The sequence below is a fragment of the Alternaria postmessia genome (assembly GCF_024291825.1).
Source record: "Alternaria postmessia strain BMP 2775 chromosome Unknown scaffold_14, whole genome shotgun sequence".
In the NCBI taxonomy this organism is placed as follows: domain Eukaryota; kingdom Fungi; phylum Ascomycota; class Dothideomycetes; order Pleosporales; family Pleosporaceae; genus Alternaria; species Alternaria postmessia.
The window spans coordinates 279,029-291,672 of NW_026260087.1; the positions used below are offsets into that span (position 1 = coordinate 279,029).

Consider the following 12,644-nt stretch of genomic DNA (forward strand, 5'->3'; position numbering starts at 1 on the left):
TCCCTAATAGTGTCCCATGATCGAGATACAAAGCCCATCGTCTTGCCTGGAACATCGCGCATGGCCACTCATGCCATCTACATGAAATGAAAAAGACCCAGGCCCATGCAGATGAGGACACCAACCATGCTGAAAGATGGACGAATTGCAGCACCCTCATCGTCCTCACCATTACCGACATTAGTAGCCATCGACCGATCTGTCAATGGGTTTATCCATAGGCACATGAGCTGTGAGTCTGTACCACTCACAGCGCCTTCAACATTTCCATCTGGTGACCAAAATGTGGTGATGATGATGTCAGTACCGGCACCCAGACCGCTTGTGTTATAACCAAAAGCGTAACTGAGGTCGTTAGACTTGGGAAGAGTCGGGTGACAGTTCGAGCTGGCGTTGCTTGCAGAATCCGGTGGTGTAGGCGCGTCCTTGCCAGTAAGTGCTAAAGAATGTCAGCTCAAGAATACCTGCAGATGTCGACTAGAAGGCCAAACACGTACGTATGGCAGATATCCCAGGCCAGGAAGTAGAATTCGTCACCTCGGAACACTCGTTAGGGAATGTTTCATTCAGTCCTCTTTGCACGCGAAGACAGCTCTCTTCCGTTGTCTCTGTTTCGTTGGCAGATAGCCCCAGTAGCGTGTTAACTTGGGTTAGCAACGACGATATGCACGTTGCGCCAACAACCTTCTCACAGTCCCAAGAGTTGTTCCGCCCAACAGGGTTGTCATATAAGAATATGGCGCAGCCTCGATACGATAGGTCCTCGCTGTCAAGTTCGAGTGAAGGAGGAGTGCCGAGATAAAAGCTCTTCTCCGTGAGCATGGTCTTGCTGGAGTGGGTTTGGTTGTGGTGTGTAGCGAGGGTCCATGTAAGATTGTTGTTATCATCAGTGATAGCTGTGGAGAACGATCGTAGCCCGATTGCTTCGTAGGTTTTGTCGGTCACGTTGCATTCTGCTCCTACAGGAGTGTCGTCGGGAGGGCAATGTACATCACCGCATGAGCCGACGCTGTTGTTGAGGGCATATTGTGCTGACGCGGAGGAAAGGAAGGTTGTGAATAGTAGTGAGGTCTGAAAGAACATATCGCAATAGATGAAGCTGTGGTGCAGATTCGAGGAGGCTTCTGCAACTACGAAGATGATACACTAGTATAGCAATTGAGTAGATGCCGTGGTCTAACATCTTATGAGATTTCAGGGCCATAGCCAGTACCTACTAGCTACAAGACCGATCCAGCCTTTGGCCTTATTTTGTCACCAAACGCTCTCGTGCTGTAATTCTGGCTAATTACGAGGCGCACAAGGACTGTCGCAGACTGCATACAGTGATTATGATGTTGGCCAAGCGACAATACTGCCGAGCCACCATACAACGTCGTCTAGACATCCGATATCCGTGTAGATTCTGGGGTTAGGCCACCGAGGCCCCCTACACTTGCCCCCTAGTTATTGTGACCGTGCCACTATAACATCGTGTTGTAAGGTCACCAGTGCACACGGCAGCCTAAACAGGGGCAGACAAGGCAGATTGGCAAATAGAACAGTATGACAAGGTGGGTAGAGTTAACAAGAAGGGCTACGTCATGACATCATCTTATCATTAACAACATGCGCGCTTCGCAGATCTCCAAAAACACGCTAGCGACGCCGCGTCCCTCTACCCGCGATTCCTCGCAAAGTCCGCATGCGTGTTTCTTCGTCGCAGCACGCTCAATTCACCTTCATGAACGGTGACTATACTACTGTCTCTACGTCGTCTCACCGTTCGACTTCTTCGCAACAGCCTGTCCCACCAACCTTGTTGAGCAAGCCAGCCTCCTTTCAAGCGTAATAGTAACCACAACAGCGAACCAACAGCGAAGACGGACAAAAAGAAAGAGAGGACATCCCGTTCAAAAGGGAGTACAGGGGTGTCGATAGCAAAGACACTAGAGACAACGACTACAGGAGATATGATAAGAATGGTGAAATTGCTGTTGTTTCCGCCTTGTAAGTCAAGGCGGTACTGCAGTTGGCAAGCAAGCTCTTTGCATGAATTTCGAAAATAGGATAGTTTCTTTCCAAAGGTCCTCAACTCCCTATACACATCGTCTAACTCGATCTTCAAGCGCTCGATATGTTCGATGACCTGGGATGGTAGCGTCGCATTTGGGTCCGCGAAGTAATCGATGTCACTTTCCTTGAAGCTATCCCAGCAGTCGACCTTCTCCCCAAGATCTTGAATCAACATAGCCAGAAGCTCTAGCATGGGCTCGTTCCACTTCATTATGGCAGACTGTTCGGTTGGAGATGCAGTAGAGAACGGGCAGCACGTTATGTGGTTCCTGAACGAAGCCTCCACTCGTCCAACCACCCTCTGGATCTCATTCCGAGCGTGCTTTGCTTTGATCAAACTGATGGCCAGGTAGTACTCCCGAGCGTCAGTGAAAGGCAGGTTCGCATCGAATTTACCCATGGAAATCTGATCCCTGCGTTGGTACTCATCGCGTTCATCGTCGCCGATCTCACGGTCTGGGTTGAAACTGGTATCCTCCAGGTTATATGCGATCCAACGAGTGTTATCGGAACCGGAAACAGTAAACGATGACTGCGCTTGGTACATACCACACGTGTTCGGTTCGTCCCTTGGGTCAAGGAAAGAAAGGTCCGTCCATGTGTTTCGGTTCGATTTCTCACCCCCAGGCTTGTGCGAGACCTCTGGTTTCGTTTCTTGAAATGCGAAGTAGGGAAAGTGGTTTCTGAGCTGGTAGACACAGTATCCTTCGGAAGAAATTCTGACTTCCATGGACGTCTGGAATGTGACGAATTGTCCTAGCAGGTCCCGGATTGCTGGAGCTTGGTGCTCGGTTGCCGTTTCAGTCAAGGTGAGCATGTGGCATGGAGATGGATTTGTGATGTGTACAAGTCGCCGGTCTGCGTCCTTCATTTGCTCATGGTCAAAGCGTCTTTCACGAAGATGACGCCGTAAATCTCTTGCTGTCAAACGCTCCTCGTATTCTCTGGCTTCACACATAGTGCTCTGTGTTGAGATGTAGGGATGTCTTTCGTGGACATCTGCGAGATCGCATTCGATGCTACCAAAAGGGAGATCAACATTCACGTGTCGCACATGTGCCGTGTCCGAAGTTGTCGGGTTGCTTGAAGTGTTATCCACAATTCGACCCACGAATGCCGGAACAAGCGAAGCTGTCCTGTCATCGAGCCACGCCTCACCCAGACTCATCTTCCCTGTGTCATTAAAATCTTTTTCTTCAACACCCCTACAATATTCCAATACAGCCTCCACAAATGGGGATATTCTATCGTCATCATAATGCTGCATGAAGAGTTTGATACCATGATGCGGGGTCAGGAGTTCGCCCAATGATTTCATCCACGGATAGACTTCTTGTGGCCTTCGTTCATGGCTAAATGTTTGTGGCCATTGTCTGCCAAGGCGCCGAGAGCCTGAGTGAGGTGTGGATTCGGTGATGTAAGCCATTGGGATCTACCTAGGCACTCAACAAGTCAGCTCAAACACATACAGCTAGCTCCAAAGCTTTACATCTAAGAGAAATTCTTGCAAAAAAGTTCATTCATAATTTCAAGTTCCATTCTTTCCTAGATTGGTTCATACATGTGGTGACGAACAAAACGTTGCTCAGTACTCACCGCGCGGAAATCGTTTTGTCAAAATCGTAATATAATTTTGGTGTGTCTCGAATATGTAGATCTTTATGCATATGCTGGTACATGTTGATGAGAGGGCTCTGAATATGATCAAGAAGGCTTGGATGTGTCCAGGAGGTCGAGGAATCGTCCATCCGGACTTCAACAAGCCAGGTCGGGCTGCTCTTCATATACGGCTCAGTTCTTCTAGCCATTGGCGCCAGCAGATTGAATGCTCGAGTATCCAACAGCTAGTCGTTCTATACCACGTCTATCCAACCAACAAGAGATGGAAACGTTTTTCGTGTCTCAATGTTGTGTCCGGAGTGCGCGTCTTACCATTCGTACACGTATGCTGGCGTTTTCAATGCTCTGGTCACAAGATCGACGGGAAGGCCCTGTTTGCCTTATTTTGCTTGCGCCTCCATAGCTGCAGTTACACAAGGTATCGAAGGATTGCAGTGATATGAGTGGTGCGGATAGGGCCCAATCGCCAACAGCTCCATTCAATTACGATGCTTGGAACAACGTGACTGAAGGACTCTACATCTTATATTATCGTCTTGCAGAAGTTGGGCAGCGATATATGTCCGTCTGACCTGCAGAAAGAGGGCGTCGGGTTGCCAGATAGAGACTTCTTGGACGATACGCCACCTGCAAGGCTCGGCATCGCGTATATCCGATACGCAGTCGTCACAACCGAACATGTGTTCTTTCGCTTCCTGGGAGGAAACCGTTCGTTAATGTACGACTAGCACTAAACCCCTTATCCGAAGAGCTGGAATCTCCTACCAAGCAGATGTCTCCCATAACGGCACAGAGCAAGCATGCTTCCAAGGTTAGGTAGCCGATGTCGGACTCTGAGGTTGAAATACTGCAGTCTTACCCCCTGATGCAGGATACTACTTACATTATCGTGCTCGCTGATTGGTCGTGCCTTCGCCAAAGGTCGTCGTCTAGTCTGTACATCGGAGTAAAGTTGCGAAGGATTTTCCCGATTAGTAAAGACGCGTTAGCGTTTTCAACTCTCTTCAAAGCTTGTTGTGACCACATGAAAACGTAGATAGAAGGTTCCCCTACAAGTACTCAGCTTATTGCGGTCGCGAATATCTTGGTAGCCGTTTTGCTGCAGCATTTGAGGAACTGCTTCGACCTCAGGATATCGGAAATATTTCAGTATTGCATTCCACTTGGTAGCGATGGTTATAGGGAACAGCCCGAGGTAGAGAGCAACTTATGTGTAGAAAGATAAGGTTTGGTCCTTCTAAAGTGTACGACTATGCCAGACAAGAATGAAAAGTAACTTTTGACCCTTTTCTGCGTTACCAATCCGCTTTCCGCATCCCGACTCCTGTTACACAACGTGACACCCAATCGATTCATGGCCTGCCTCTTCTGCTGGGCAATGTCCTAGTGATCCGTATGAATACTTCTTGCTATGATATCTAGAGGGAGGTTTCATCATAGGCGTATGAGGCCGCACCTGAACTCGCGTAGTCGTGCAATAAGCACATCTTCCGTACCCACAGCCTGGGCACCCTGCGTTTGATATGGGAATAGAAGAGGCTCCGCAGTGGCACTGAAAAGGTAGAGTTAGATCCAGCGTTGTTGCATTCTGCGAGGATGCACTTGCACATTGCCAGAGATAGACGTGACGCTTTTTGGCCTACGTATGTGAGTTGGAGCTCCTCATATGATGGGTGCTTTCATACACAAGTATGATATGGTATTTCTATGGTTCTAGAGCATTGTTCCATCAGCTAGTTTCACCCATATCTGGTGAGCTTGTCTGACCGTATTCTAGTCAGCAATTGCTTTCCAACTGCTATAGACGGAAGAGACCTTTTCATTTCTCAGGGATTCGTGTGCCGTTTGCAGGTAAGCGCTGATCGGGTTAAAGCTGTAGTGTAATTGAAGGTGACTTTAGATCGATGGGATACGTCTGAAATATGTTTGAAGGAATTGCGTCTAGCAGACCTAGTTGACAGCGCATGTAGGTATGTTTGCTAGTTCGGTCCACAAGCTAAAGAAGAGTGAAGTATAGATGGATGCTACATAATGTTTGCATGGTACTGATACATCGCGAATCTCGTGTAGCTTTATGGAGTTGTTTCATTGCAGGACATCAAGACTTGCCAGCCCTTTATGAACGTGGCGTTTCACAATGTATCTCCCTGATCTTGATTGCTGTACGTGATGAGTTGCGTCGTGGCCCGTCATGCGGTACATACGTATACCTAGGTATCCTTGTTGGTGGCGTTATGCATGCATCTTAGCATTAGTGCACATTAGCTCCTCTCGGCAGCAAAGCCACCACATAAGGTGAATCGGACCGGAGCGTCTACACATTGAGGACCATCTTCGTGCATCGGTGCCGCATACATGACTGGGGGTAAGAACCTGTATATACTGAAGAACCCAGTACCTCTCCTGGTCAGATCCGTCCCCTGGTGAAAGCTTTGCCTAGGCCCTTGCTTTTCACGGACTTTTGATACGCAACGGTAACAAACCCTACACCGCTGATTCCCTAAAACCTTTAGTGGCGGAATATTCCAACATCTCTTAGAGTTCCAAACGCGGAGCGAATCCAACTACCATGGCTACGATTGACCCTGGACTGTGGAATCTCTCGAATCGTTGCCACACTCAGTACAACTCCAATTAGAGATTCCCTATGCTTGAAGAATGACGTCAGAATCGCTATAGCAAGCATCAAGAAGAAAGTAGACATTATGGACAATCTCACATCGTGGATGGCGGTAGATGTTTTCTTCTCAGACCCAAATTATCTTAGTACGATTTCGGGTGGCTTCGTTAAAAAGAACAGCTGCATACTCGTCAGGAGATATCTTTGTCCATCGAACAGAGTTGTTGCACGGGTCTCCACATCTACACATGTACTGCGGCTGATTGTCGCCGCATGTTCCTGTTCTTTGCATATAGCCCTGCTGTTTTTCTTATGAAGTTCTCGTCGTTTGTCGGCATCGCGTAGTCCGCGGTGTCCATTGTAGCATGTTTGAAAACCCTTAGAAAGTGCTTCACCGAAGCCAATACTGCATGCATCCAAATTCTTAGCGGTCTTCTCAGCTGAGGTCAGAATATCAGCATTCCCGAAATCTGGCTGATCTGTACACCTGCTCTTCGATGATGCGGGAGAGAACATCCATTACTCTCGCTCTATTCCGGACCTGATCCTGACGACCTACAGCGAATGCTTCCTCGCGTTCAAGCTGGCATGTCAGAATTCAGGCTTTTCGGGCAGATTCGGCTCTTCCCATACGGAAGTTCTCCCAGTCACCAACCAATGCTTTAGTCTTGAACTGACACATGATTGATGACGCGTCCCTCTCTTATGAACTTCATTGTACTACTGCCTGTGCTTCAAACAACAGGATGGAATCATCGACGCCTTCAGAAACGATACCCATGATATCACACTCGTCCATCAGGCCATCAATGGCACCGTGGATGTCGTCGTCTTTTGACTGCCTCTTTTGTAATCTTGTCACCGTCCAAAGCTGGGCAGAAGGTCAGTTTCTATAACTGCGACAGTTTTGGGAAGCACAAAGCCATTGTTTGATATCCATCTTGTGTTTGTGACCATGGCCCAATCCATCGTTGCTAGCTCGGTTCGTGTGTATCTCATGCGTATAGTTAAAATCAAGTGGAAGCGACATCTGAATCGTAAGTCGTAGCGACTGGTCGTTAGGCCGATCCCTGGAGCATAAGTTTGCGTTTATTGATGAGCTCGAGGGTATGATCGCTATGCTATACGGGGCTATTAGCAAAAGCTTGATACCAGAACGCGTCGGGGTTTTTGCCGTCTATAGAAGATGCTTACGCCGTCAGATAACTATGCTTGTATAGAACATGGCGAGAACAAGCTCGCGATAACTCCGACGTAAATGGAATAGACTGAGAGACACAGTAGGAGTAAGCGCAAACCCTGTAGGTCACCGTTGAACTACAGCATCTAGCAGTCAGTTTGCGCAGTTCCACCATTGTACTGGAGGGATAAACCAGCAAACGCCTACTCGCCCACAGTTCGGCGCGTAGCTCCATGGATAGTATGCAGAGAATCGAAGCGGTCGGATACCTAAGGCGAATCATGAGACGCGTCAGGCCGCATCGATGTGCATATTGGTGATTCCAACATGGCTGCGTATTGATATGGCTATACTTAGTGACACGGGTGGGCATGCATGGTGATATAGACGCGTCGATACATGATAGGGTCACGGGCAGCGAGGGGTGCAGCCGCCTTGGCACCGCTGCGGGTTGTGACTAGACTGACATTCGTCACAGGTGGGGGCGGGCTTGTATACGCACCGATGCAAGAACTGAATCGATGTCAAAATGTCAAGTTTCCAATGGGCCCACTATGTACGCCGAAAGCTACTATCGGAACACTTGTCTGAGCGTGCATGACCTTCGCTTGCTTCCTGAAGTCTCTTCCAAATAACCTCGACACAGAAGAGACGAGTAAATCTTGGAAAGCAGAAGAAATACTCCTCAAGTGGATCATGCAAATCAGTTCGTCATTAGGCACGACATAGTTATCGAGCATAGTCATTCGAACACGTAACGCTGCTTATGACCTACACGTCCAGCAAGGCATACAGTAAGCTTGTCAAGAGTGACCCATTCGGGACGAACCACACGGTGCTCCAAGACCTTTTCGCGAAACTCAAATCAAGCCTACGCTGATATTCGATGAGTTGTTTCGTCTTTCAAGACTTGTGGCAAGAACTTTCGCGCTTGCTGCACCTCTTAAGGAGGTACTTAGCTTTCAAAGTCCCATAAAAGTGCTTCCAAGACGTCGCATTTGATTTTTGTCTCTTTTATACACTCCAGAAATGGCCGATTTCGAGAGTTGCGGCTAGGTTGTGCGAAAGCTGGATTCTAATCTCTGAGATGCAAGCCAGGGCTTGTATTCAACTTGTGGCTATCACTCTCAAGCGCCTGGCTGGTCAACGGTAACATATTGAGTCGTCGTGTGTTAGTTTCTGGATGCCACCAATTCCTGAGATTGTATTTTGTAGGCTCAAGGGGCCGAGGCTGGTAGTCAAGGTTACACGACAAAATCCAAACGAAGCTTGAGTGATACAAGATTAACTAAGGAATCGCTGGATCCGGCTTAAACAAGTTTTCTGACAGATTTCTTGGTAAGAGCGAGTGTCGTTAGGTATCGATACTCAATAAAAGGTAGTCTCAGAGTAGGCATGCCGTTTTGTAGGACTGGCACTGAACGTCATACATGAACACGTGTTTTGTTTCCACTCGCTGCGTGAGACACCTTTCGAAGCATAAGAGTGGCTTCGGAGAGCAAGACAACCGGAGCTGCGCGGTGATTTGGCTTGCGTGAGGCAGCGCGGATATTGTATACCTAGCAACTACCTATCCAAGTAGGTACGTTCGATGTTAGCGATTGACAGGCATGATCAACCCGCTCATACACACAATTCGCTACATAAGAATTCTATTCTTCGTGCTTAATGGTGCAGAGTCAGACCGTAGCTTCAGAGTGCAGACCTCAGCTTTGCTTTGACGTCAACTCTTGGATAATGAAGACATAAGAACCCATGCAGGAGGGCATGAGGCTAGCGCATAGTATACTACATGCAGTATATCTTTGCCTACTTGCTTTTAACCATCGTATCATCTCGTCACAACTGCTAGTAGGAAAGTCAATAGTTTCGAATGATGGAGGGCGCATGTACAGAAAAGTTGTCTAAAGTGTGTTCAGACAGCATGAGTACTACACGCACCTAGAGATTCCCGCCCCACCATCAACCAACCTTGTAGGGTTGTCATCAGGTGGAGCGAGTTCGATACCTAGCAGTACAAGAACTAACAGATGCATACAGGATGACGCGATTGACCTTAAGACGCTTCACTGTGGTACCTAAGATTTTCAGCCAGAGATAGTAAGAAACTGGGGTAAGCCGATGATTCTATACTCGACTTCCAGATACAGAAAATACTGTACGACCCCAGTCAACGGTTCAAGACTTATCGTGATTCTAGGAATAACCTTGACCAACTATCTATGTACCTTGGTATGTTAATCGCAGTTCCACAAGTCTATACCAATGCTTGGTCAATCACATGCTCGATCTTTAGGCATATATTCTTCACTATCTGTATTGCTAAGACCTTCATACAAAAGCGTCATACCCGTACCTTGCTTTCCCAAACACTAGTAAGTAGCCGAATCTTAGAGTTATCTTACTTGGACCTTGGTAATCTGACAAGTATGACAACGGATGTGGCCACAAGGGCAAAGAGTAGTAGCTAACGGTAGTGAAGGTTGACCGCACGCATCCTGTAATGTTGTCAGGTCTGATTCGTGTAGAATGATATCTCTATGCAGAATTACATACACACTGCCAAGTATAGATATGCCTTTTTCTCCCCAGCGTCTGTCGAGGCACTAATGGAAGCCGCAATAGAGGTTCCATATAGTGATGTGGTCTCATAGAAAAGAGCGTCTAAGTATGAATAGAGTGGGATCCAAGAGGACTTGCCGTCTTTTTAGGGGATATAGAGCGGAAATTCGTTGAATCGGATGGATAATCTTGGGTGCTGTTCTGTGGGTATTTAAGTTCTGAACTTGGAAAGCCAGCAGAACCTCCCAAGACGGAACAGGATAGGAATGCAATCTTACCAACGGAACCATGATCGATGTACGATGTTTGCTGACCTTCAGATTGCACCGATACTGGTGGCTGTCGTTTCCGACATCGGATCCAAGATAAAGGCCCAGTCTAGTAACCGTACAGCGTACAATGTTTGTTACACGCCCAAGATCTAGGGTCACTCAGGGGTATCAAAGGCGTAATCCTGGTATGAGAGGGGTCATCCGGGAGGTATATCCACCAGGTCAGGGCCACTCAGAGTCCCCACTTCTGCTCCCTAGGTGCTGATCTTCCATCCCATGTTCCCCTCTATCTCTCTCTTTCTCCTCCGTGTGGCTACTCTTAAGTGATCCAACAGCTCCATCCGCCGTCATACGTGCCCGAAATTGCTCGCACGCCGATGCATTAGCTTATCTAGGTGGAACCGTCTTCGACTAAACGTGTGCCATAGCTAGGTTAGGTGACATCGGCATATTGAAGGCTGCCCGCCTGCACACAGCAACTGAAACAATCTGCACTAGGTTACTTCTTCTGATGCTCGCCATGCCAGATGCTTCTTTTGTGTGCACAGAAGCAAACAGCGATAAAACATATTTGTACCAACGTTGTTTCAAGTGTTAACCGGATGACTCACAAAGTCTAATCATTTCTATTTTTAGGATAGTTCCTATTGGTCCACTTACGTACCGCTATGCGAAGACGGCACAGCATCATAGCACTTCGACATTTGACATCGAAGGAAATAATGTTACCACTGGTTGAATTAGCTCACTTCGTGAAGCTGAGGTTGCTATACTCTTAATTGCACTAATTTCAGCGTACTCTTCTGAGGTCTTGTGGAGACATATTGGAACTTTGGGAAGTTGTAAGTGAGTCGCCAATTTTGGCTTACTGCAAGACCGAAGCATAGCAACTAAAGCAATAAAAGATCGTGCACAATTTAATTGAAGCTAGAGCTGCCAAGTTTCCATTACCGCGTTTGGACTTTGGTAACAGTACAGTTATCGCATCGCCCATGTCCACAACTAGCACAAGCCTGGATCTGGATTGGTATGCTTGGCCGGCCGCAGATGCAACACTGCCAGACATAGATGTATTTTTTCTTAGCCCAACAATGTGAGCTGGAGAATCTCTGGGTAATCGATGGGATATTCTGTCTGCTTACTTACCATGATATGCGATCTGGTACTTTTCTTGACTTCTCGTTATCCCCAATTCGATACCAAAGCCCTTCCTAGTATTGCGATCTGTAAATTCACCAAAGCGACCGTTATGTTCTACTGAAATGATGGACTTGATATCGTCCTTAGCAAGATGTTGAGGGGTCCAAAAGCGTATATGTTTCTTGAATAGGTGTTCGAGACCGGCTCGAGGGTAACAGCGATGGGGCGTTCAGAGCCCAGTAGGTAGAAAATCTGGCCGAACTGAGATCTTTTATGGATGCAAGGAAGTTTGAAGCGCGATGCTCCAAGATTTCTTTCGAAGATCTAAGCTTTATGCCAGGAACGGCGTCATCAGTGCTCTAATAGCGCTTAGGGCCTCGATTCCCTTGATCGCGGCCATGTGTATAACGATGACGGCCCATCAGCATATTCAGGCATAAGCCCAACCGTTTCAGACCTATCGAGAATGGTGCACATAGCGATCCATCAGCTACTACATGGATTCTGTCAATGTGTTGTACTTCGGCACAAAGCTGCCAGTTGGACTTCTTGCGTTTTCCCCATGACAACAGCAAGTGGTTGGCGGAATTCTGCACAGCACCTTATCGCCACAATCAGATATCTTTCCGAGTACTGAAGAAGTTTGTAATCAAGCTGGCCTGTTGATTTCTAAGTTTATCTTTTGCTCTCCTTGCACAACAGGTCGTGCGTTATGGGAGCCTGTACCACTCCATCGTCCAGGCTGCCACACTGTCCACCATGGCTGCAACTTCCCATCATCTATCCGCATTAGCAACGAGCATCTCACATGGAACATAATAGCCTACTCCAGCTATCGTCGAGCTTGAGCTACAAATGTCTTCGAGTGACATTCTGAGCAGATATCCGTCTGGAGTAAACATCTGCGCCATCGAGCAGCAAGGCTTCGACACACAGAATGAGTATGACAGCTACTATGACTTCCTGGACATCCCAATCCCACTGCCACCTTCTGCCTACTGGGAATTCAGAAAGATGTTTGGGCGCACGGTGAAGCACATCAGATACCCTAGACGGATCCTAGAACGCGCGTGGCCGCGCGTGGCCGCGCCAACATACATATAAGCAGGAATTTGATGTGTATCCAGTAGTGTGGAGTTTTATGTAGTTCGACATGATATGGTTAAGCTTAGCTATATTTTTGGTAATGCATAGT

At 47.6% G+C, this 12,644-nt stretch overlaps 2 protein-coding genes across 2 annotated transcripts; both read right to left on the reverse strand.

Annotated features, from left to right (window-relative positions):
- Positions 1 to 77: 77 nt before the first annotated feature.
- J4E82_003322 (uncharacterized protein) lies at positions 78 to 1,083 on the reverse strand (the record flags this gene model as incomplete). The annotated part of the gene is made up of 2 exons (XM_051729611.1): positions 78 to 439; positions 498 to 1,083. The coding sequence occupies 2 exons, from the start codon at positions 1,081 to 1,083 to the stop codon at positions 78 to 80; spliced, it is 948 nt and encodes a 315-aa protein (XP_051590645.1).
- Positions 1,084 to 1,657: 574 nt separating this feature from the next.
- J4E82_003323 (uncharacterized protein) lies at positions 1,658 to 3,373 on the reverse strand (the record flags this gene model as incomplete). The annotated part of the gene is made up of 1 exon (XM_051729612.1): positions 1,658 to 3,373. The coding sequence occupies one exon, from the start codon at positions 3,371 to 3,373 to the stop codon at positions 1,658 to 1,660; it is 1,716 nt and encodes a 571-aa protein (XP_051590646.1).
- Positions 3,374 to 12,644: the final 9,271 nt, after the last annotated feature.